This window comes from Colias eurytheme, chromosome 1, assembly GCF_061535395.1.
Source record: "Colias eurytheme isolate Ceu_HAF_F1 chromosome 1, ilColEury1 Martin Lab GWU primary, whole genome shotgun sequence".
Lineage (NCBI taxonomy): Eukaryota > Metazoa > Arthropoda > Insecta > Lepidoptera > Pieridae > Colias > Colias eurytheme.
In genome coordinates this window covers 15601189-15625409 of record NC_142980.1, presented here as the reverse complement: position 1 = coordinate 15625409, position 24221 = coordinate 15601189, and the positions used below count along the sequence as shown (strand labels likewise).

The following is a 24221-nucleotide window of genomic DNA, read 5'->3' as shown; positions in this document are numbered from 1 at the left end:
TACTCTGTCCTCGTGTGACTCACGGAATTCTAAAGCATATTGGAATGTTGAATTATTAAAATAAAATTTGTGACAAAAAAAATATTGACAAATATATTTATTAATAGTTATTTTGTTTGATACGAGATAAGAATTTTACAGTCTGAACGGTGTGTTGACCAGGAATTAGCCCAAAAAAGGCCCAAAATTAAACAGGGGAGAATTTTGTAAGTATACGGCTCGATATTAAAAATTAATTAATTAAAATTAAAAAAAGACTAAGTATTAAAAGAAAATTGATGCAGTTTTTTAATGAAATAAATTATAATACCGTCCTGTCTAAAGCTTATAAACTGCAGTCGTCTCACACTGAGCGAGCGACGTTATCGTTCAACAAATACAAAGGTTATTTCGGATCGACGCGTAAAAAAGAGGCAGTTACCGCGTTTATATATCATTTATTTATAGAGTTCAGAGCGTTTAGACAGCCACGCAAATATCTGTTACAATAACGAGCAGGATGTATGAGGATTCACACGTTATTGTGTTGTAGAGCTCGCGCGAGAGAATAACAAAGTAAACAAAGTCATAATTATTTTCTAATAATTGCTACACACATCTACGAGCTGTGATTGCACTTTTTGCGTCCGTCCGTTGCAGTGCGCAATGCGATAGCACATGCGATCACTTCGCCTACACGCATTCTCATGTTATACTTCTTGATCAAAACAATAGATATACAGCTTTTCGAAAAACTGGTACGGTCAGCAAATAAAGCTAAAATATTTAAATAAACTCTAAAATATATAGATATTAATTATTTCGGTACGCATCATGCAATATGTATTCGCACAAAAGTTATCATAAACTTTAACAATTTACCATTCTCAACCCAACCATAAATACATAAAATAATAGAGTATAAATAATAAAACATCTAAGTAGATCTTGACAAGGGTCTAGTTCCCTCAATAATAAAATATACATTTATTCAGCAGGACAACGACATTATATACTCTTTTTATTTTTCACCCAAAGCATCTATTAAACAATGTTATCTTAAAAATCATACAATCTCCATTAGAAGTGGCCAGTGGGGCGGCGCTAGACCACCAGTAGTCACGTCTAAGAGACGTCTTCATTACGGCAGAGTGTAAAAACTTGTTAATCTGTCACTGTGTTAATTACTATGCGAGACCTTTAATTGATATTGCCGGCGACAAAATGTTAATAAGCATGATAACGGTAGCGCGGAGCGTCCGCCAACACTTTTTGAAATGCAAATGTACTCGTGAAACATCGTTATGGATAACGCCGATAATGTATGGCCAATTAATAAACGGGCTCTACGCAATTTGCGTCTCCCATCCTACTATGGACTCGTCGTATTATAGTCTATCTGCTTGTGGATTACACCCATCCGTCTTGTGTTCGTCTATACTCTATACTCTATGGATTTGAGGACATTTCACCCTCTTTTATCAGTATTTTAAAAAGGTGTCCGTATTTTTTTTAGGAATTGTTGAATGAGTTAATATTGAGACTCAAACGACTAATTAAAGTTATCTTTATATATTAATTGTACGTACCGTTAAATGTATTACTTATTTAATTAATTTGTTTAAACAACAATAAACAATACCTACCAATAAAATGCCATTTATTTATAGCATTTACATATTGTTGTTAATTCGTTTATCATTTAATAATATAAGTGAATATTTATTATCGTATAGATAATTCAATTTTAATTAGTGTGACATAAAAAAGAAGATGAAAAAATAAAAATGGAATTTAGGCACACGAATCTTCAAGTCCAAGTAACATTACATTTCCTTGTACCATAAAACACAACAGCATAAAAACGCTGAATTTGATATGAAGAAATGTTTGAAAACAAGTAATAATCGTTGAGTCATAACAAAAATAACAATTATTATGTCACGGTATGGTGTATCGAGCGCAGTGCGCACCGCTACGGTTTTTTCGAATTAATTCTTAAGATTAGGCATAAATTGCATCAAGTAAGGCTGAGTTATTTACGTTTGTTCTTGTGTGTGTTGCTGTGTTTTGTTTGTATAAAAGCGGAGGCGATAAAAATAAGTCGTTCATATCGGGCCGATAGCGGGCAGCTTCTGAGAGCAAAAAGTTTCGGAACGGCCGATATGATACTGTCGTAATGGAGTGTTGAACGCGTTTATTTAATTAATTAAATATTAAGCTTCGCGAAATGGTAATGAGGCGATAACAAGTGTAGAGCGACTTCAGCCGCGTCACGAGACGCGCTCTCAAAGTGCACTCTGCAGTCTGCACTCACCGGCCTCTCTGAGTGCGGAAATCTGCATGCGAGGGTTCCATTCCGTTGTCAAATATTTCTTAATGAAATGTTTGATATCTGAGGTCCCTTAATGTCTCTTATCCGCATCGTGTTTGTTTCACTTTGATTCATCAAACGCAGGGAATAATAAATATGTATATAATTTTAAAATATATAAAAATATACTATAGGATATAAAGTTTTCAAATAAACTATATAATATCCTACATCCGTATTGTTTTGAAACCGGTGCTAATTTAGTTGAAATAGTTTCGTTTTCTAAATAGCAAAAATATGTAGAGCGTATTTCCACGAAAAAGCAACATTACAAAGTATTACTTCATATTAATATCTACCAATATTTAACAATTTTAAATATTTTCCCTATACAGCTACAGTAATTTAGACCTTGATAATAAAAATCTTTGCATTAAAAGACTAAACATTAACTCTAAACTGCAACAAACTACACAATATGGGAATTCAATTTCAATTTTATGGTACGGCAAGTAACATTTAAAAAAGAGAAAAAGAAGAAGATGAAATCAGTGGTTTCCTCATAAAATTGAAAATACAAAAATAGCATTTTATATTGAATAGCTTTCACAGGAAGCGCGGCAAGGTCGCTAGCATAGTCGCTAGCGTTTAGCAGACGGCAAGTTCTAATATAGATTCAAGGAATTAATTGTAAAATAAAAACGTTTAGCATGTCAATATAGAGATAAATACGTGTAATTAAATAGTTCCGGCGGGATCCTTTGCAGGAGCTATAAATATTAATGTCGTTTATTTATAGGTCGGACGGCAGAACAATGTCATTAATCAGTAGAAACACTACACCTTGTGGCGCAATACGCATACGCATGTAATAGTAGCACCTTATTACGTTTTATTAGCACTATAGTTTAGTGTTTCGCCCTTTACAGCCTTAGGTTTGGACATTGATTCGTACCTCGATAACTTTTTGCTACAAGTGTTGAACTTTTTACGCTGTTAAATAGCAACGACCGTGTTTTGATATGCTGTGTGCTGTGTACGCTACTATCGGGTAATGGATTTGTTCTATGTTACTTGTAAGTTGTAATCGTAAATTTACAATGCACTGGATATAAAATTATTAGATATAATGTTTTTATTCGATTCACAAGTCGTGCGCTCCCGTTTGCTTCGCCTGTTTCGTAGTAATTGTCATCCGTCAATTATACAAATATATTGTTTATACGTATTCTAGGAAAAACAATTAAATTATATTCACGAATAGTTCAACTAATGACATATTTTTAATTTATTGATCGAAAGATCTCTTTCAACCACCACCGGCGTCTGTAAGTGCGACCTTAATCATGAAGGGTGTCAATTAGCATTGTTTTTTCCACGCACCATTTAACTTTACTTTTCCTTATTTTGTATTACGATAAAACAGACACAAATGCAATTATTTTATTTTCAACAAATGTCATTGAAAGCACCCTGGAACGGGTTTGATAGCGTCGCCTTGTTGATAGTGTCTGCAGTCTGCTCTGGATAAACTAGGCGCGATATTATAAGTACGTTTTACTATGTTCAACAAAGGTGCGTAACGTTATAAATGTTGAATTTTATGTACGACGACATTAAACTGAATAGTCATTGAAAAATTGTATAATTATACTAAAATAATGACACTAATATAATAAAGATCGCAAATTGTAAAAAAAACATAACTAGTTTAACTACATATATTCTTCCAAATAAGAGGCACTGTATTTATGCAAACAATATTACTATATCGATAATAATCATATTCATGCGCGATACGTGTACGAGCGGATATAACATAATAATGAAATAAACATCCCTTGAAATAAATTAAGACTTGCATGTAATTTATCGGGCCGGCTACATTATTAGATCAGATGCATCGATTAGCAGCTATCATTATGGGACGATTGCGTTTGTGCCATGTATTGACATTAACCGCGTCCACGGTACGCAATACTTTAGAGAAATTAATTAAAATAATTTAGATACCCGTTAGAGCTTATTTATTTCCGACATATAATGTCAGTGGAGGCTCACCTGCGGAGGGTCACGCGAGCTCAGAGCGCTCTCGTTAAACCTTACAATTATAGAAACGTAGTTCTGTCCTTATGTTGACACACGCCTGCCGCTGTGGCCCGCAGCCCGCCGCCTGCCGCCCGCGGCCCGATGCCCGACGCCCGCCGCACGCCGACCCTCAGAGCGGCGCACTTGAATAAATAGGCTGCGACAAACTTATGTTACGCAAATCGGCTTTTTATCGAAATTATATTGTGTAGATCAGCATAAACCAAAAAGATACGAGATTACCTAAAATGAAATTATAAAACACTTGTAGTAAGCCTTTATTGTAACTCGTTTGTTAATGTTTTTAAAAGTATTATGTATGTAATATACCTTTTTAGGAGACATTATAGCTTTACGGCTGATAATTATAAATGAAAGAACGAAACCCGAAGTCCATGAGTCCAGTGCCACTGTCGATAGAACTCGAAGATTGGGATATTTTCTAGATGTAATTTGGTTAAATATAAATATAATAAGAAATAACAATCCTTACTTATTCATCTTAATTATATACCTACTATAAAATTTCCACACGTACAAAATCAATATTTATGTTCTAAGTTCCATTGAATGGGATTGATTTACACTAAAGTGTTATATATTGCTATGCGAATTGATATCTGGAGGAAAAGACATGATGCTCATAATGTTGTGCTTTGCGATTGATTATTTTATTCCGAATTTATTTATTTATTTATTTATTTATTTAATTAAGAAGTTTGATATAAGTCTCCGGCCACAATCATTTTTTATTTATATACGTCTTTAACATGTGATGTAACTTGCAGTTGTAGTCAGACAAAATAGTCGGACATTTTGCAGGACGTCAAAACATTGTGAGCGGCACTGATGGACACAATAGCAATATAGCAGCTCTGACACACGTCATGTCGTCTAGCTTTACATAACAGATCTGTTTTGGTACGCGATTGTGTTGCAAAACAGTCTCAATTGGGCTCGGACACATACGAGTATCACCTGCCTGAATTGCATGATTGCTTGCAGTTACCCAAATGTAATTATTAAATGCAATCATCTCTCGAAACGATGATCGCTGGGTGCACCATTAATCATCGGCGTGCGTGATATTTCAGTATTAATCGCTGCGTATGAACAGGATCGTCAAAGGCTGTTTGTTGCAGGAGCTTCGGCGCGAAGTGCTCGAAGTGCTGCCGCGGCATCTCGTCGTCGGACTGGGTGCGCAAGGCGCGCGAGCAGGTGTACCACCTGGCGTGCTTCGCGTGCGACGCCTGCGGCCGCCAGCTGTCCACGGGCGAGCAGTTCGCGCTGCACGAGGACCGCGTGCTCTGCAAGCCGCACTACTTGGAGACGCTCGACGGCGGCTCCATTTCTTCAGATGGTAAGAGTCCACTTCGACGTCAACATAGTAGTAAATAAATATGTGATTCCGTTTAAAACGGTAAACCTTCTAATAGTTGTTGTCTGATTCAAATATATTGTGTAGTTATGCTGGATAGTAGAGATTTATATTTCTAGCTATATATATCTTATATAATTACGCGATTAATGATAAATGATTTAATGATATAAAATTAAATTTAGGTGTATTATGTTGTAAAATCTCGATTACAGATGGGTGCGACTCGGAGGGCTATCACAAGAGTAAGGCGAAACGGGTCCGCACCACGTTCACGGAGGAGCAGCTGCAGGTGCTGCAGGCGAACTTCCAGCTGGACTCGAACCCCGACGGGCAAGACCTGGAGCGCATCGCCCAGGTCACCGGTCTCAGCAAGAGGGTCACGCAAGTCTGGTTCCAGAACAGCCGGGCGCGGCAAAAGAAACACCAGCACACCGGGAAAGGGAAACAGAATCAAGGTCAGTGGAACACGTTTCTCTGCTGCACCTGCAAATGATGTAACTGCACTGCGATGTTCCTATAGCGATGTCATGTGTAATTTGTCAGTGAACTGGTTGTGTTGTCCGCAGTGATGTCGCGGGAGAGCGACCCGGTGGGGTTTGGTCGGCCCATCAACCTCCACCTCACGTACTCTTTCCAGAACAAACCTCCTTTTGTGCCGATAGGTGAGTTCTCTAATATTACTTTGCAAAGACATTCATGTTATATTCCCCAGCCATATTGAATCAGTTTTGAGGTACAAGAATCAGTGTTATTTTATTCTAGAGGTCAGTTCTATGTCAGTTTTGTTAAAACCCAATTTGAGCTTGTCTGAAATAAATGAACGTTTCATATTATGTTTTAAAATAATAAATCAAACAGTTTAAAGGTAGAATTAAAACATCAGTAAAGTGAAAGTCTGGTCCTAACCCTTTTGATTACTCAGAACAAGCTACCTATAACTTACAGGCTACACAGTACACGCGGACAATAATTATAAAAATTGCGTTTCAATTACCATTTATAATCCAGTTATTTTTATTTTACAAACAAATAATAATTCAATTGCAGTAAATTATAAAGATAAAAATGTAATTTTTCATTTTATATAAAATTAAAAAAAATGGATCTCCTTTGTTTTGTCACAAACGTAAATGATCGTTTTCTCATTTCAGATGGAACTTCGTTCACGGATTCTTCTATGGATGAGTTGTCAGAAGACTCTTCAATCCACTGCATGCAAAGTGAAGCATAGGCCAGCTCCCCCGTGACCCATCCCCACGCAACCCCCAGCTTGTAGCACCCCTCAGACCCAGCTTTATGTAGACTTCAATTCTTATGAAGATACACTGTTTCTACACAAAACCCTTGCTATTGTAAGGGTATGTATTCATTACCTATTTAACTAATCACTCTTTAGTCGCTGTTTGACTCCGTGAAGCTTTATCAAACGATAGAGACGAAACACCGTTTAAATAATTTTACATGTAAGGTTCAAATATAATCCAATTAAATCACCTTTTGAACAGTCGGATAACCGAACATTTTATTAAATAAGTAGAATTGTAAAAATAATATAGACCCCTATTTAGTTTTATATTCAATATTATTGTAAAAAGGTTTATTTATTTATTTATTATAAGTAACTGTGATACGTTCCTTCGAATATATTTTACGTCTAATTTATAAATACTTACTCGCCAAGTTACAGTACATTGCGTGTTATAATTAAACAAGTAACATTAATAAATAATCATGGGTTGTCCGTACAATATATTACTCAGAAAATTGTTTTTAGATCGGTTATGAAACACGATTTTAATATCTCAATAATTTAATGCTTCGCTTTTGCATTTAATTATACTTAACTGCAGTAATACGACTTACGGAAAGGTTACTTTGGGAAAATGTATTTTACGGACAAGCGTTTATATGATAACAATAAAAAGTGCCAAATTACGAGTAGATTAACATCGTTTGAATGTGTAATTAAATAATACCTATATACCTAATATTATAATGATGTAGTTTCTATATAAGTTAAAAATCGAGTAGGTATATTACGTAACGCTTCGCTTGTATTGAGTAAACAAATTGCAATGTACATAAATATATATATCTTTAAATTTACTAGCAGATAGTAAAATAACTTTTACCGCAATCTTGACTTGAATATCGCAATTAATAATTACTTTGATGTAATTACTCAGTAATATCCGTTTAAATAACGCAAAGCTGTCAAACTTTGTTTTTGTGAAACAATAAAGAGCCGATTTATAAAGAAGAAAAGGATGCAATAATAATTGTTAATGATATTTGAATATTGTTAAACAATGCATATGTAACGTTAATATTACGTATATAGATACACACGTGTGTGTGAATGCACGTCCATTTTAGTTATCGATTACTAGAAAGTTATGTTTAAAAAAATGCTTTCATTTAATATCCGCACTTCACAAATTTCCCTTTATGCATTAATGCTTTCTTTCAGTATGGACCACGACCGGTTTAAAATAAAGGTGCATAGTCAGGTTAATTTATACCTATGTTAAATAGTTTTTTTCAATATAATTATAAATTAATGTCAATTACTTGGCTTATATCTCGCTAATATATTTGTTCAGTATTGTAAATAATCTAAATGTTAGTTAATATAATATATTAATGATGAATTATTGTAAATTCAATTTTATTTAAGACTTAGACCCGTCATCTTGTCATTTTGGTAAATTAGTAGCTAATAAGTACTAGGTACTTAGTTTATTCTGTACAAATTATTAATTATACTATGTTGGTTATTACTCTTGTTTTATTTCATCTTCGTTGAAGTGGTAAACTTTAAAGTTGTTTGTGTGTAAGTGTGGGTGTGTTTTCATGTAGGTGTAGGAGAAGAAAATTTGTTGTAATTGAAAGTATTGATTGTGATGCCACTTTCCCAGAAAGTCTAGACAACAGTCGAAATGAATGTCAAAAAAAGTAAAGAAAAATCAGAATCACACATAGTTTTTGAGTAAAAGGGAATTAAATAATGAAATAAAAGTTTAATTATTTATTAATCAATTAATAATTATTATTAGTTATATACATGTGGCCTATGATATAATTGGTTTTATAAAAGTGGCTTAGATCACAGATAAAATATAATATTTTAGGATACATTCTTGTTATTATTAGATTACTATTCGTGTATGATATTATTATGCAAAGTGATGACTTCTCACAATATCGTACAAAAATTGTAATACTCATACAAGATAAAAAATCTTATCTTAAAACAAAAATATTCAAAAAACAATCTAGTTATTAAATCGAAATTATTTTGGTCAGTAAAACTTGCTCTAGTCAATAACACTTAACTTATAATCTTATATAATTCTTCTATTATAAATGCTTATGTAATTAATAAATTTTTTTGCCTAATACTATAATTTGTAGTGATTCTGATACATTTGCTCTTATAAGTACCTAATGGAATTCCTAACGTAGGTACTCTTCAGCAAATAAATCGGAGCAGCACATGAATAGATCTATAGTTTTTCCATAGTGTTGAGGAGCAGGTTCATCTCCTGGTGCACCTGTCGGAGGAGGTCCCTCATCTGCTTCTGCGAGTCGAGTATGTCAATACTCTGCGTGTACGGGTTGTAGCGCACGCTGAAGTCACGGGGTATCGTTTGGGCAAATTTGCTGGAAAATTAACATTTGCAATTATTCATTTTGTTCTCTTTCTATTCATCATACGCATTATAAGTTGCAGATAACAAATAAATCGAAATAATACACTTGTTACAGTTTTCTACGAAGAAACTGAAATATTAAAAACTACAATTAATATAATTAAAGATGAAAGGGTGTGTCGTAAATTACTTTCTAAATTGAAATATTGCTCTTGTTGAAAATATACATAGAAACTTACATCATCTTGTCCTTAGCACTTTCGAAGCTGTTCGCCACGAAGTAGATGGGTTGGTACTCTGTGATGGGATACTTCTGATCACCAGTTATTTCAGGATCGAACTCCTTCAGTTCTGGCTTGTCAGATAAACAGTACTCGAGTTCTCCAAACGAGGACAGTAGGCCAGCTCCGTAGGCTTTCAACTGGCCGTCTTGCCGACAGATACCATACTCCACCGTGAACCAGAAACACTGTAAATTTAAACAGAATACTAGATTAATATCCCACGGTTATGATAACTGAGAGAACTAATTTGTCATTTTTGTTGAAAAAATATGTATGTACAATAATTAATATCACACGAAATCATCATCCCTCACTTTTTCGTTTAATTTGATTTGCTTTTATTCAAACTATTTCATACCGTGGCAAGTTTCTCGATATAATCATCAGGCGCTCCCAAAGAAGCGAGGCCGATTTCCTGCGAGAACTGCGCGAACGCAGGGTCAGCGAACAGCGGCGCGTGGCCCAGCAGCTCGTGGCAGACGTCTGGCTCCGGGGTGTAGAGGGGGCGGGAGTGGTGGCGGATGTACTGCGTGCTGTGGAACACGCGGAACGCCAGCCCAGCGAGGAAGTCGCGGGAGGAGAGCAGACCAGCCACCGGCCGGAGCGTGAAGCCTGTGCAGTCTGAGGAGAGAAGAAATGGGGTTCATTTTCGAAAATACTGCTAATGTATATTTAAAAATTGCAACAATTTGTAAAGTTATTTCGTGACATCAATTTACCTTTCAAGAAATTAGAAACATCTTCAAGTTGAGGAATATTGTCCTCTCTGTATCCACAGTTCTCAATGAGGAGTGGGAAGACGTGATTATGTTCTTTGCAAGCATGAGTGGGGTACAGCTCTGTCAGCTTCCTGAACACGACTCCCCAAGTGGCTATCTCATCTTTCGTGTAATCAACCCGTGGTAGGGGTTGTCCGTACTTATAGTTGTAAGCGATGTCTGCGAAGTATTTCCTCCTGGCGCGGTACACTGCGTCCGTGAAGCCTGGGTGATCGGAGTCGAGCTCAGAACCGTATGAGAGGATCTGGTTTGCGAACCTGTCCAGATCACGAATACGACGGGGGAACCATGGTACCGCAGCTGTAAGTAATAAAATATGCATTCGTGGATAGAGTTGAGATTTAAAATAAGTACATTTTTTGAAGAAGGTATATATCGAGAAAGCTAACGGTGTCTTACCTCTATTGTCTTTATAATTTCTGGAAATAATATTTAAATAGCCAGTATCTTTCTTCAGTTCCTCAAGAGCGGCTCCAAAATCTCCAGAACCGTGCACACACTCCACCATGAATTCATAGCCTGGCCTTCTGGCGGAAGATCGAGATTCGATGTGGCTAAGGTTGACTCCATGTCTGGAGAAGACGCTCAAGAACCTGGCTAAGGAACCAGCTTCGTCCCTTGTCCCCGGGGCGAATAGCAGCCACGTAGACTTGCTGGAGTCACGACCCTCGGCTATGTAGTTACCGCCATGAATTAACTTTGGCTGGAAAGAAAATACTTTTGTCTGGTATAAGAAAGTAAGATAGAGGGAGGATATTATAAAGAGGGAGGATATAAGATAAAGGATAAGTAAGGTTCGTGATGAAAGTAAGGAACTAAGTTTTAAAAACAAATTCATGTTTACATTTTCCGCAATGATCTATTACGAGACAATTGTGATCTCAATTGAACAAATCAGTCACCAATGAATATCTAAATTATATACATATATTTAGTTTTATCACCTCATGTCAAAATTAGGGTCAATGTATTTATATACATCGATCGAATTGCGATGTCGATAAGGCGATCGTTCCATTGAATGTTTGGAAGATATCCCGAGTGGGGAGTGCTTGGTTTTAGTGTCTGCTGATAGCCTCTGCTCTTTGACATGTGATACGAAATGATGTATAATGTCAGCCGTATTGCTCATGTTCTGGTACTTTCTCCTAATATGTTGATTTCCTTGCGAGTGTTACGCTGTACTTCGATGTGACCAATGTGACCAACGATAAGTAAGATCACAGATAATAATAATTAAGGACGAAACCAAGCGTGCCGGCTATGACGCCACGATCGTAATGTTATTGGTGCTTGTTGGTAGGTACCTATGCGCAAAAATAGGGATGGTACTGAAAGATTTTGTTATTCGTTTCATTTGCAATTGCTTTATTTTTTAATACTTCCGGAATTATAAGTTTTGTATAAACGTACTAATGAATATGCTACTACTAATATTATGGCATCGATACATTTGATTGATCTTTAACAAATCCACTTTATAAATTTAAATCCACTTTAAACAATTCATTATTTTTTATTTATTTATTTTATCTCGCGAAATTAGTTACTACATGGTATCATCTTGTATGCAAATACGTGTTCAACTGATTCTAGAGATTATAAATAATTAAAAATAATTAAGGAGATACATATATGATATAGATTGTATCTAGAGTCTATTGTTGTATTTTTCTCAACACTTAATCCTTGATAAGCTTTTACGATGGATAACAGGATAATATTATAATTATAGAATTTACTAGAGTTCTGACTTTTTATCTTAGTTTTTATTATCTTTTCATTTTTAATATTAATATTTTCAAGCTTTTTATAGCGAATTGACCACTAAAATTTAATAAACAATGTTTTTTTAAACGTTATTATTGTGTGTTCATGAGTCTCTAATATAATTTACAATCTATTTAAGCAAAGGCCATATTTTACGGCATCCTCACTTGCAGGCCACTGCGTATTTAAGGAGATACCACGTAGTATATTATTATTAGTCTGTGCTAATACACTTAAGTCGGTAATCCAGTTATCATCGAAAATTATAGCTCGCATAAAAAAATATAATTTAAAACAGAATAAGAAGTAAAAATTAAAACAAATAGTTGTAATTACGACACAACGCGACATCATGATATTATGTAGGTACCAAACAATCTTTTGAATGGAACATATAGTATTATTATTTATTGAAGCTTTTTGGAAAACACTAGATAAAGCTTCTGTAAGTTTAATCGGTACTGTTACATAACAGATGTTTTAAATATACGTGTTTACATGCGAAGTTTTGGGTAATCAAAAGCGGCGATAGCGGTACAATAACAATTTACTTATAAGTTTTTACACAAAAAATGAAGAATAACATGCTATTAGGTATTTTCCTGGCATATTATTACTGTTTGCCTGTATATAGTATAAAATTGTTTATTTACTTCCTCTAGTTAACGAGTTTACATTAAGTTTTTGCTCGAACGTTTTCCGCGTTCCACTACTTCAGAAAAAACGTCTTGAGTATGACATTTAAATAGAGCTATTAAATTACCAGTATTGATTACTCATTGGTTTCGTATATAGATGTTGTAGTTAGATTTGGTATCACCCCACTACATATACTATTTCTACATTATTTCATTTGTAAAATAGAATTTACTTTTTATACTGTATCTAGGCTTTGAAGTATAACACCTGTTCAGTTGAGTTTCTGTTTGCGCATTTTAAATGATTATTTAAATGCATTAAGTTCTGGAAACTTATATAACAATCGCACAATAGACATTATTACATTAATTTATAAAGATTTCACACTTTTTTTACAGCGAGATATACATCTGTATACAGAAAAATACATGTACAAAATTAAGAATTTATGTTTACGAAAATATTATGTTTACTTTATTAAACGAGTTTAGTCTAATAAAACTTAAAAACAATAGAAAACTTAATAATTTGTTTACATTGTAAGTTTACACAACATTTTCATTCAATATAATTAACCAAAAAAAAAATAGAAATCACGATAAATTTTTCCAAAAAAAACAATACAGAATTTCGCAAATTGCACCAGCCGTACCTTATCAGGTGGGGAGGATGACAGCGTCTCCTGTGGCTGTTGGATGTCCATGCTTGTCTGTTGGTCTGGTGGTCCGATCGTCTGGTCGTTTGTTTGTCTGGCGGTCTTGTCAGAGCGTCGCGAGCACCACCACAGCAAGAGGCGCGGTCGCAATAGAAACGAAACAGCAGCGCGTGCGCCGCTTTTATCGCGCCGGATGACGTCACAAGCTAACCCCTGTGTTTGTAAACTTTAACTCACAATTTTATATCGATACGACTATCTTGTATGGAGAAAAATATTTTGAATATCGGTGTTAAATATAAGTTTATATAGATGATATAATTATTATTCATACTGTCCAAATAAGATCATTGCTATAATTACTATTATTTATGATTTTTGCTATTATAGATTTCTACCGATACATTATTTTTATTTAAATAACATCTAAAAGTTTTAAAAAAGTTATTTAAATAAAAACAGTATTTATAATCACTGACATACAAGTGCACTTTGCCATGTTGTTTTAAAAAAAGTACTTAAGACCTAAAACATTTTAAAAAAGGATGTCGTCATTCGTAAAGCTCTCGTTTGTAGAAATGTAGAGTTTGTGATGGATGCAATTTTGACTTGCTTTTGATTTGTTTTAATAGTTTTGTTATATGGAAGAATATAATTGTAATCATAAATATCCTCATCAGTTATAATATACCATGTTAAATTGTTAAAAATGAACCAGTAACCAAGAAGGCTTTTCGTATTTTTATTGTAAAGTTGTAATAATTATATCCTACATAAAACATATTATAGGGTTATTATTTTCGCTCTTATCTTTGGTGAAAGGACTATTTAAATTCGTCCCAAAGAAATTAAGATTACTTTTTGCTTTCACCAAAACCTGCCGATGTCCTATAACCATGTAAATCCAGCCTGTTTAATGTTTATATATGTTAATATTATGTAGATACTTTAAAAATCAATTATTTCTGGTAGCATAATTTCGATTCCTTCGACTACTTAGATTTATTGTGAGTTTAAGGTGGTGATAGTAACATAGATCCTTTCGAGGCTTGAAAAAATAATATGTAAGCTAAAGTTCGTGATTATGTAATGTTCTTTTTAATATATAAAGTGTTTGTACGTAGTACAATGATAGCCGATGCTATTCGGTTGAAATTGCGTCTTATAACCAATACGCTATTGATGAATTATAACAGCTATTCATGGTCGTTAGTAAATTGACCCTTTTTATGGGGTTCTGCGTCTAAATACTTGTTATAAAACTTTGATATACTTATACAACACACAGTTACTACAGTTATTATGATTATAATTGTTAGCAGTTTGGCAGATTTTAGTAAATGTAACGAAAGTAATTAAAAATGTAGAGTTCAAACGGAACTGTTTCAAATAAGCAAGTTCTGGGCTTAAAAGCTCTATCATTTATTTTAAATTTAGTTAAATAGTATATTATTAGATAAAAGTTATAAATAATAGAAAAAAAAATTATAGAATTATAAATAATATATATTATATTTTCGAGATACATATTATTATTATTTAGTACTAGCGGTCCGCCCCAGCTTCGCCCGTGGTACATGTTTACGTTTTCTCTACATAAAAACCATCCTCGTACTTCAAGGAATATAATAAAAAAAGAATTATCTAAATCGGTTCAGCCGTTCTCGAGTTATGCGCTTACCAACACATTTTGCGATTCATTTTTATATATAAGACTAGCGGTCCGCCCCGGCTTCGCCCGTGGTACATGTTTACGTTTTCTCTACATAAGAACCATCCTCGTACTCCAAGGAATATAATAAAAAAAGAATTATCGAAATCGGTTCAGCCGTTCTCGAGTTATGCGCTTACCAACACATTTTGCGATTCATTTTTATATATAAGACTAGCATTCCGCCTGCGGCTTCGCCCGCGTTTTCAAAAAAAAACCCGCATAGTTCCCGTTCCCGTCGGATTTCCGGGATAAAACCTAGCCTATGTCACTCAGAAATGATGTAGCTTTCCAACAGTGAAAGAATTTTTCAAATCTGCCAAGTAGTTTCGGAGCCTATTCAATTCATACAAACAAACAAACAAACAAAAAATCAAACCTTTCCTCTTTATAATATTTGTATAGAAAAGATAGATTATTTGCGACGTAGATCTGCCGTGACGATGTGGTGACGTCACTGGAGCATGTAGCCACAGATAATAAAATAGTTACTACGTAAATACAGCTCACATACGTGGTCAACATCCATATGGGTATTAGGTACATAATATATAAATCTCGTGTCACAATGTTTGTCCTCAATGGACTCCTAAACCACTTAACCGATTATAATAAAATTCGCACACCATGTGCAGTTCAATCCAACTTGAGAGATAGGATAGTTTAAACATGTAGGTACTTACCACAGGCGAAGCTGGGGCGGACCGCTAGTAAATATATATATAAATACAGCTAATAAATAAAAAGTAAGAGTTGTCATAATATACGATATTTCAAGCGTAATAGCGGCTATTTATTTTTAAATTAAGTTTTCATTCTGAAAGCAGGTAGCAAGTAATGTTTACATTTTTGTAAAGGATGTAGGAAATATGGAAACAGCCTGAAAAAAAATGTTATTCATATTTTAAGATCTTTCCCTTCTATTTACAAATTAAGAACAATAAATTGTCCACAACCCTCGAAGCAAATGCCGACTCGTTCATGACCGATGTTATTCCAGCCTCAAACTTGTAGTCTTGTAGAAGTGTTTATAAATATTATATGTAATTAGTTTGCACCGACAAGGTCGTACCCATTAATTCCGTAATGTTAAAATAAGCTTTGTATTGACGAGATCCTTTACATATCGTTTTGTAAACATAATAAAACTTTTCTACAAATAAAGGTTACCGAAGTTTAACAAAATGTAACGAATAATAATTTTTATTACAATTTTAACCTAATGATATTTTTAACATCGGTGCATCAGGTTTTATATTTTCCTTACTGTCGCACCAATAAGTCGTCGAATTTATGTAAAAAAATGTTACCTAATGCTAATCATATTCTTTGTACATAATTAGTTTGACTAGAAGTCCATTGTAATTTTTTACAGCTACCCATTACGGAATATAAGTTCATGGAAAGAGAGTAAGAGCTGAAAATGTCGAGTGAAATTATCATATTGCATGCATGCATATTCTGTAGGGTCGATGGTAATTGGTAAATAAAGAAAAATATTTATTTTCTGTGGATTATTTACTTATGTGTGTAGAAAATGAGCACTCCTTTATTAAGGATATATGAGCTTCTGCACTAGGGTATTTAGTACACTAAGGGCCGATTTTTCAATGCTTGGATAAAACTTATTCATCGAATACTGTATAAAACTACCATTTTAAAAACGTATTCTAATTGCCCGTATTTAACAGTTTATGTGACATTTTAATATTATCGTGTAATACTTTATTGGACGGATAAGTTTTATCCAAGCATTGAAAAATCGACCCTTATTTTAATAACTTTACTGCAGTTAGTAGCAATCCCTTTCATTGTGTGAAAACTTAAAGTTCCAATTAATTGCTTCTTGAATATAACTGCATATTATTATGATTATATTTTAACCCTGTTCACAAAGGGTTGATTGATAGAACAATATATTATAATAATCACAAGTTGGTACCTTATAGGTATGATGTAATGAACCGCTTTTAAGCAGTTTCCCGATAAGTGACACTTACAGACCTTTTCAATTATTTCCAGTATCTTGCATAATATCACGTAATATACTACTTCGAGAATAAACTGTAAAGGGTCGTGAAGTAAACTTAATAATTTCTTGCACCATTAAGTATGTACTTATCTACTACATTTTAAGATCTTACATGCAGTGCCTGTTAGGAAAATCAAAACATACCTTTTATATAATTTAAATATCAAGCCAGTATAGGTACTGTATATTGTTCTTATTTTTATTATTTTATTTACATGTTGATCTTTGCATACGATAATAATATATTAGAGCCTCCCTATTTCTCGTGTACATAAAACAATGTTATCAACAATAACAAAAATCTTATTGCTATCTGAGGTCGATAAATGAGCGGCGTCAAAACTGATCTCGCCTGTGAAGTCGACCTTCGGATTCGCGATACAACAAATTACGCAACATAATAACTTGTTTGGTTATGTTTCGCTTGTTTTTTATAATATCGGTATCAGTTAAGGTAATTTATATGTAATTGTAGTCACCATAGATAATGATGTTAGTGGCGAGGTTTGGGAAAACATTAATATAAACAAACACGAGTGAAATGTTTGCAAGTGTTGCCTGTTGTTTATCCATAAGAATAAAATATGTTGTTTAATGTAAATAATATTACATATCAATAATATTATGCGAAGTCTATATATACAACAGCAATAAAACATACAAAACAAAGTCATAATATATATATATACATATATGTAAGTATATAGGTATCCATTTAAATATTGGTACCTAATTAAATAAAGAAACCGGCCATGTGCGAGTTGGACTCGCGCATGAAGGGTTCCGTACTATATGGGAACCCCCCTTAATATATTTTTTTTCTTTTTTTGTATTTGTTGTTATCTGCAACTGAAATACATCATGTCATCACGGTTTATGAGATAAAACCTGGAGACCGACACCTGGAGACCTGAAGACGTTTAACCCTTTCGGTACGGAACTAACCGCACCTAAAAAAGAAAATTACTTCATGAAAATACTTTACATACTTACATACTAAATAGATTGTACATTTTAAATAGATCGCATCACTGCTTTACATCAGGCAGGATAGCGGTCAAATGCCCTACCTATTTTATATAAAATTCATCTGTGGTTTTCATAATATCATTTATATTATGAAAAGGAGTTCTTATAAATTTAAAAATCTATGAATGTAATGTGGCATAAAACTGTCATCATGACTAGTAACTTCAAAATGTATAAATAAGGAAACGTAAAACATGGTTCAGTTAAAACAAGTATCCCTGCGATTAAAATCTATCAAGAACATTCAGAAAATTACCAAAACCATGAAAATGGTGTCAGCCAGCAAGTGAGACAATTATTTTACAGTTACAATTTATCTTTCACTTAATAATAATGATGGGTTACACTATGCAGGTTTAATGGGCTTTCGTGGTGATTTTTGATGTTTCTAGGTATTATTTCATATTAAAAAAGCACAGAACTAAGTTTGTTTAAATAAGTGATATTCAGGTACTTAAATTATTACCCTAAAGGTTAACGTAATCAAATGTATTAGGTACTTATAAAAAATATAATATTAACATTTTGGGAAATACCAAATCCTTTAAATAAAAACACAATTGAAATACATTATATTATGCAAATATTTTACCTAAATAAAACTACTTTTATGATTATCTCCGTTAACCCAGGTTCACTAAAGCTGAACGGGAGCTAAAAGCGGCGAGGCCCTTCGGCTACGGACCTCGAAAGTTCTACGAGTCCAGCCAACTGGTCAAAGGGCCCGTCGACAAGAAGCCAGACGACAAAGCTGTGGAGCCAGAAGTGAAGCCTGAAGAAGTTAAAATAGAAGACTCTAAGGCGAAGAGGCTCTACGTTGCAATGACGTCTGATCGAGGTTCGATTTGCAAAGGATAAACTTATAATTAGGGTCAGGTCGTCGTTCTGTCTGGCCTGAATTTATAAACTGTACTCCGCTGGTCAAGGATAGAGTGGTCATAGAACAAAATATGTGAAATTGTTCAATGTTTATGAAGTAATTTTGTGATAACACCAATTACATAATTTTAAAGTGAATACCTCACACGTTTACCGCCAGAACGTGAAAGACAAGTTATTAAAGAGTCGTATTATTTATTTAAAATTTAATCACACAACGAAAACTACCTTTTATGAAAATTGAATACCACAAGATATTTTCTCTCTTAAAAAAAATTACAAACCAAGCAACTTCTGTACTCCCGAAAATATTCATATAATCAACTTCTACTCTTCTCCCTTTCATGTCTCATGATTTTAAATTGATCCTATTTATGTAACTATTAATGAATCGAAAACTATCTCGAACAATCCAATAAAAGTTTGGCGCAGTCCAATCAGCAGATAAGCGACACGTGGACACACTACACAGGCGCGAAGCTGAGATATCCGGCTATCTCCGACCGCCGACATGATGACCCCAGCTATGTGATTAGACAACACGATCAGTTACAGTACGTGTGCCAAGTACGTGAAATTATCGATTCATTATCAAAGGTTTCTCCTATTAAGTAATGGACGAAATTACAATGCATAAGTCACAGTGGGCAACGGATGTTTCCTGTCAATTATTTTCCTGCTGAAAAGAATTTGAAATTGGTGTAGGTACTGTTATGTTTCATTTCGACTGCACTAACTAAACTTAAGTGAAGTTGATTGATCTTGTTTCCCGGATTAAAATAAATTTCTGTGTATAGACAATTTCATAAAATCAAACGAACGAATTCTTTGCCGTTTTAATAAACTGACAACAATCATAAACCATTTCAAAGATAATTAATGTATAATATCAGCTACAGATTTATTTAAAATAAATAATATTTTGTTTAATTACATTGTGATAGGAGCGTTAATACGTCACACAGAAGGGGTCAATGACGAATAAATGGAACAGCTTTAGGGTTGTATCCGTGGATATTATAAAATTAGGGTTCCGTAGCCAAAATGGCAAAAACGGAACCCTTATAGTTTCGTCATGTCCGTCTGTCCGTCTGTCCGTCTGTCCGTCTGTCACAGCCGATTTACTCGGAAACTATAAGTACTACAGTGATGAAATTTGATGGGAATATGTGTTGTATGAACCGCTACAAAAATATGACACTAAATAGTAAAAAAAAGAATTGGGGGTGGGGCCCCCCATACATGTAACTGAGGGATGAAATTTTTTTTTTTCGATGTACATACCCGTGTGGGGTATCAATGGAAAGGTCTTTTAAAATGATATAAAGTTTTCTAAAAAACATTTTTCTTAAAGTGAACGGTTTTTGAGATATCAGCTCTCAAAGTCGTAAAAAGTATGTCCCCCCCCCTCTATTTTTATAACTACGGGGTATAAAATTCTAAAAAAAATAGAGGTGATGCATGCTAATTAACTCTTTCAACGATTTTTGGTTTGATCAAAGTATCTCTTATAGTTTTTGAGATAGGTTGATTTAACTGTAATTTATTATATTTGCTGCTACGGAACCCTTTGTGCGCGAGCCCGACTCGCACTTGGCCGGTTTTTATTTTATTTTATTGATGATACTAGTTGGTTTTCCTCCACGCTCTGCTCCGGTATACACGCGATGCCAAAAGGTCATAATATTAGTACAAATATGTGTACCTACTTAATAGTATGGGAATTTCGCATTTTACGCGACATTCCGACAATAATGTAATATGTACTATAGCTTTCATCATACATAATATTAATGTTATGTTTCTATTAAATGACTCAATAATGTTAGCAATTACAAAATGATCAGAGGCCAAATCTTTTGTGTAATGTTTTTTTAGCAAAAATGGATCGTCATTTCCTGAGCGTTTTTGTGATTTCAGTTTTCGTTTTTGTTTACATCGATTGCACTTGTAACATTTTTCCACGCCTTTCATACTTTAAAACTGTTATTTAAAGACGAAGGGTCGAAGAGGACTCAATGATCATGAAACGCTTCGATGATCATGATCTTGTGTTATTAAGGACCAGTTATTTGTAATTACACAAATGTGTCCAATATAAACATATTTTCTTTCCTGAAACCAGGGCTCTGCGGCGGCGTGCACAGCGGCGTGTCCCGGCGCATTCGCAGGGAGATGGCGGCGCGCAAGGCGGACGGCGCCACGCACAAGCTGGTCTGTGTGGGGGAGAAGTCGCGCGGGATGCTGCGCAGGACCTTCTCGGAGAATATGCTCATTAATATTAGAGATGTTAGTGTTTTTTTATGTAGAAAGGGAGCCTGATGCATTCGTGAAACGACTTTATCACCTGGTCCTGCTTGATCAGCTTCGCCCATAATCCGCAATTTCATACTACTTATTTACATTAAGGCATAATAAATGTTTTATTTATTTATTTATTTATTTATTCTTCACTGTATAGGAAATACAAGATTAAGACGACACAAAATAAAAGATACAATCGGCATACAGTGCGCGCGGCCTTATGGCTATAAGCCATTTTGTTTTGTTTGTCATCAGTATTTTTATGGGATGTGATGAATTATCATACTAAATCTATACTAATATTATAAAGCTGAAGAGTTTGTTTGTTTGTTTGTTTGTTTGAACGCGCTAATCTCGGGAACTACTGGTCCGATTTGAAAAATTCTTTCGGTGTTAGATAGCCCATTTATCGAGGAAGGTTATAGGCTATATATCATCACGCTACGACCAACAGGGGTGGATCCACGGGGGTGAAACCGCGCGGAGCAGCTAGTATTTTATACGGCCCTCTTGGTCTTGCACTGCTCCAAAAATTGTGTTACCTATACCTACCCATTTTACTAGCTTATATATTTTTCAACATAGCTTATAATTTTAGAAAATTATTATTTGCCTTTTCCACCAAACCAAAATAGTCAAAAATAAATGATGGCACTAGTAGTATAATAACTATATACGCTGGCTAGTTCTTCACCTGCATAAGACCATTTCATTGAAAATTATTTATACTCGTCTTCACAGATAGGCCGTGTATCACCAGTGTTCGCAGACGCTTCTGTGATGGCCGCGGCGATAGCAGACTCGGGCTATTTGTACGAATTCGGTGAAATATTCTTTAACAAATACTTCTCACCCGTCAAGTATGAGCTGACGGTTATTCCCTTCTTTAATAAGTTTAAAATCGAGGTGGGTATTAATTCAGATACAAAATTATTTATTTACATAGTTACTGCATTAAAGTAACCTTATCTATCTGATAGGCTTAAAAAACTGAATCGATTTTGATTTGAAATTTGGAATACAGATATGCATTTGGAAGTTAGTACTTAGTAGTTAGTAGGTAGGTAGCTCTATGCTATGCTATTTATATTAATTACTAGCGGTCCGCCCCGGCTTCGCCCGTGGAACATATTATTTCGCAATAAAAGGTAGCCTATGTTCTTTCTCAGGGTCTAAAGATTGTCTGTGCCAAATTTCATCAAAATCGGTTGAGAGGTTTAAGCGGGAAAGCGTAACAGACAGACAGACAGTTACTTTCGCATTTATAATATTAGTAGGCATAAGAAAAGCTTATTTTTTTGTCAATTATCTACATAGGCTTCGCCCGTGGTACATATTTACGTTTTCTCTACATAAAAACCATCCTCGTACTTCAAGGAATATAATAAAAAAAGAATTATCGAAATCGGTTCAGCCGTTCTCGAGTTATGCGCTTACCAACACATTTTGCGATTCATTTTTATATATAAGAAGATAAAACCTTGCCATGAACACCAAAATAATAATATTCTGGTACCTATGGTATAGTCTGAGTCTGGCATACCATACATTATAGCGGAACAATGCTCATGTTGAAGGCAATTGGACAGAAATAAATAACTAAATTGTAACCTTTCAGTGAACCCCAATACCAATACAAAATATATATATATACAAATACTTATGTGCTGATAACCATACAGCGCCCTCTGTGATAAGCAAAAGAACTACTTGCTACAAATGATAGGAACTGATTGCAGCAGTTTCACTGCAGTTGCCATCCCGTAATGATTATGAAATCGAATAGATGGCGCTAGAATCAAATGATTGGAAAATGGTTATGCTACATAAGAAAAACCATGGAAAATAATATTATAGTTCCTCAATATCTCGCTTTATAAAATTATTTTATTTATTTTTGCTATTTTTATTCGGCTTGCCAACTTTGGTTCTAAATAGGTAGGTACTTTGGTGAAGGTGTCTTTTACAATAGGTACCTATTCTTAGGTATTATAAGATACCTATATACTTTACGGGGCAATTAATCAATCCTCTCCGATTAATAATTATTATTCAGTATTTTAGTAGCGCTAGCTACTATTACGTATTCTGTGCTTTCAGAATTATTATAATATAGGTTTATTAGACAGAATCCTATTCCTGACTTCAATCACATATCCATTTACATTTTATTACATCTGAAATGATCTCTTTTCCAGAGTGCGCCAAACATAAACGCCTTCGACGACGTCGATGCGGACCAACTCGAGTGTTACGCAGAATGGACGCTAGCCGCGCTCCTGTACTACGCGCTGAAGGAGGGCGCGACCTCCGAGCAGTCCGCCCGCATGGCTGCCATGGACAATGCCACCAAGAACGCGGAGGAGATGATACGCAAGCTCACGCTACTGTTCAATAGGACGAGACAAGCTGTGATTACGAGAGAACTGATCGAGATCATCTCGGGGGCGGCTGCTCTTAAATAATTCACGTAGAAGGAATGATAGAAAAGTTTTGACTAAGAGGCGCAATTGGAGCCTTTTATCTTTATAGAAAGGAATTGTCCATTGAACATCTTTAAAACATTTTTTTTATTCCCGACTTGAACTGCATTTTCAATTTCAATCTTTATAGCAAATAACGTGAAGCCGGTCGCTTGATGTAAATATTACTATCAGAGGAAATGTAGGTATTCCTTTGATCAATTTACAGTCGCGGCATTTATAGGAATACCTATTCGTGGTG

General features: G+C 34.6%; 3 protein-coding genes across 3 annotated transcripts in view; 2 read left to right on the top strand and 1 right to left on the bottom strand.

Moving 5' to 3' along the window:
- Awh (LIM/homeobox protein arrowhead) overlaps positions 1–8100 on the top strand; it is a 39219-nt gene extending 31119 nt beyond the window's left edge. Inside the window, exons 3-6 of the mRNA XM_090117433.1 lie at positions 5524–5741; positions 5975–6217; positions 6329–6424; positions 6914–8100. Coding sequence (XP_089973559.1) covers positions 5524–5741; positions 5975–6217; positions 6329–6424; positions 6914–6993 — 637 coding nt within the window. The 3' untranslated portion in view covers positions 6994–8100. The remainder of the gene's footprint in view (positions 1–5523; positions 5742–5974; positions 6218–6328; positions 6425–6913) is intronic.
- Positions 8101–8806: 706 nt separating this feature from the next.
- Hn (phenylalanine hydroxylase) lies at positions 8807–13693 on the bottom strand. Its single transcript, XM_090106170.1, has 6 exons — positions 13540–13693; positions 10878–11181; positions 10419–10778; positions 10058–10320; positions 9655–9884; positions 8807–9425 (listed from the first exon to the last, which is right to left on the bottom strand). Exons 1-6 carry the CDS (start codon positions 13588–13590, stop codon positions 9269–9271), a joined length of 1365 nt encoding a protein of 454 aa, XP_089962296.1. The 5' UTR covers positions 13591–13693; the 3' UTR covers positions 8807–9268.
- Positions 13694–18508: 4815 nt separating this feature from the next.
- Positions 18509–23993, top strand: LOC149911410 (ATP synthase F(1) complex subunit gamma, mitochondrial-like). Its single transcript, XM_090117339.1, has 5 exons — positions 18509–18600; positions 18947–19152; positions 21319–21482; positions 22239–22403; positions 23696–23993. The coding sequence occupies exons 1-5, from the start codon at positions 18509–18511 to the stop codon at positions 23960–23962; spliced, it is 894 nt and encodes a 297-aa protein (XP_089973465.1). The 3' UTR covers positions 23963–23993.
- The last annotated feature ends 228 nt before the right edge of the window (positions 23994–24221 follow it).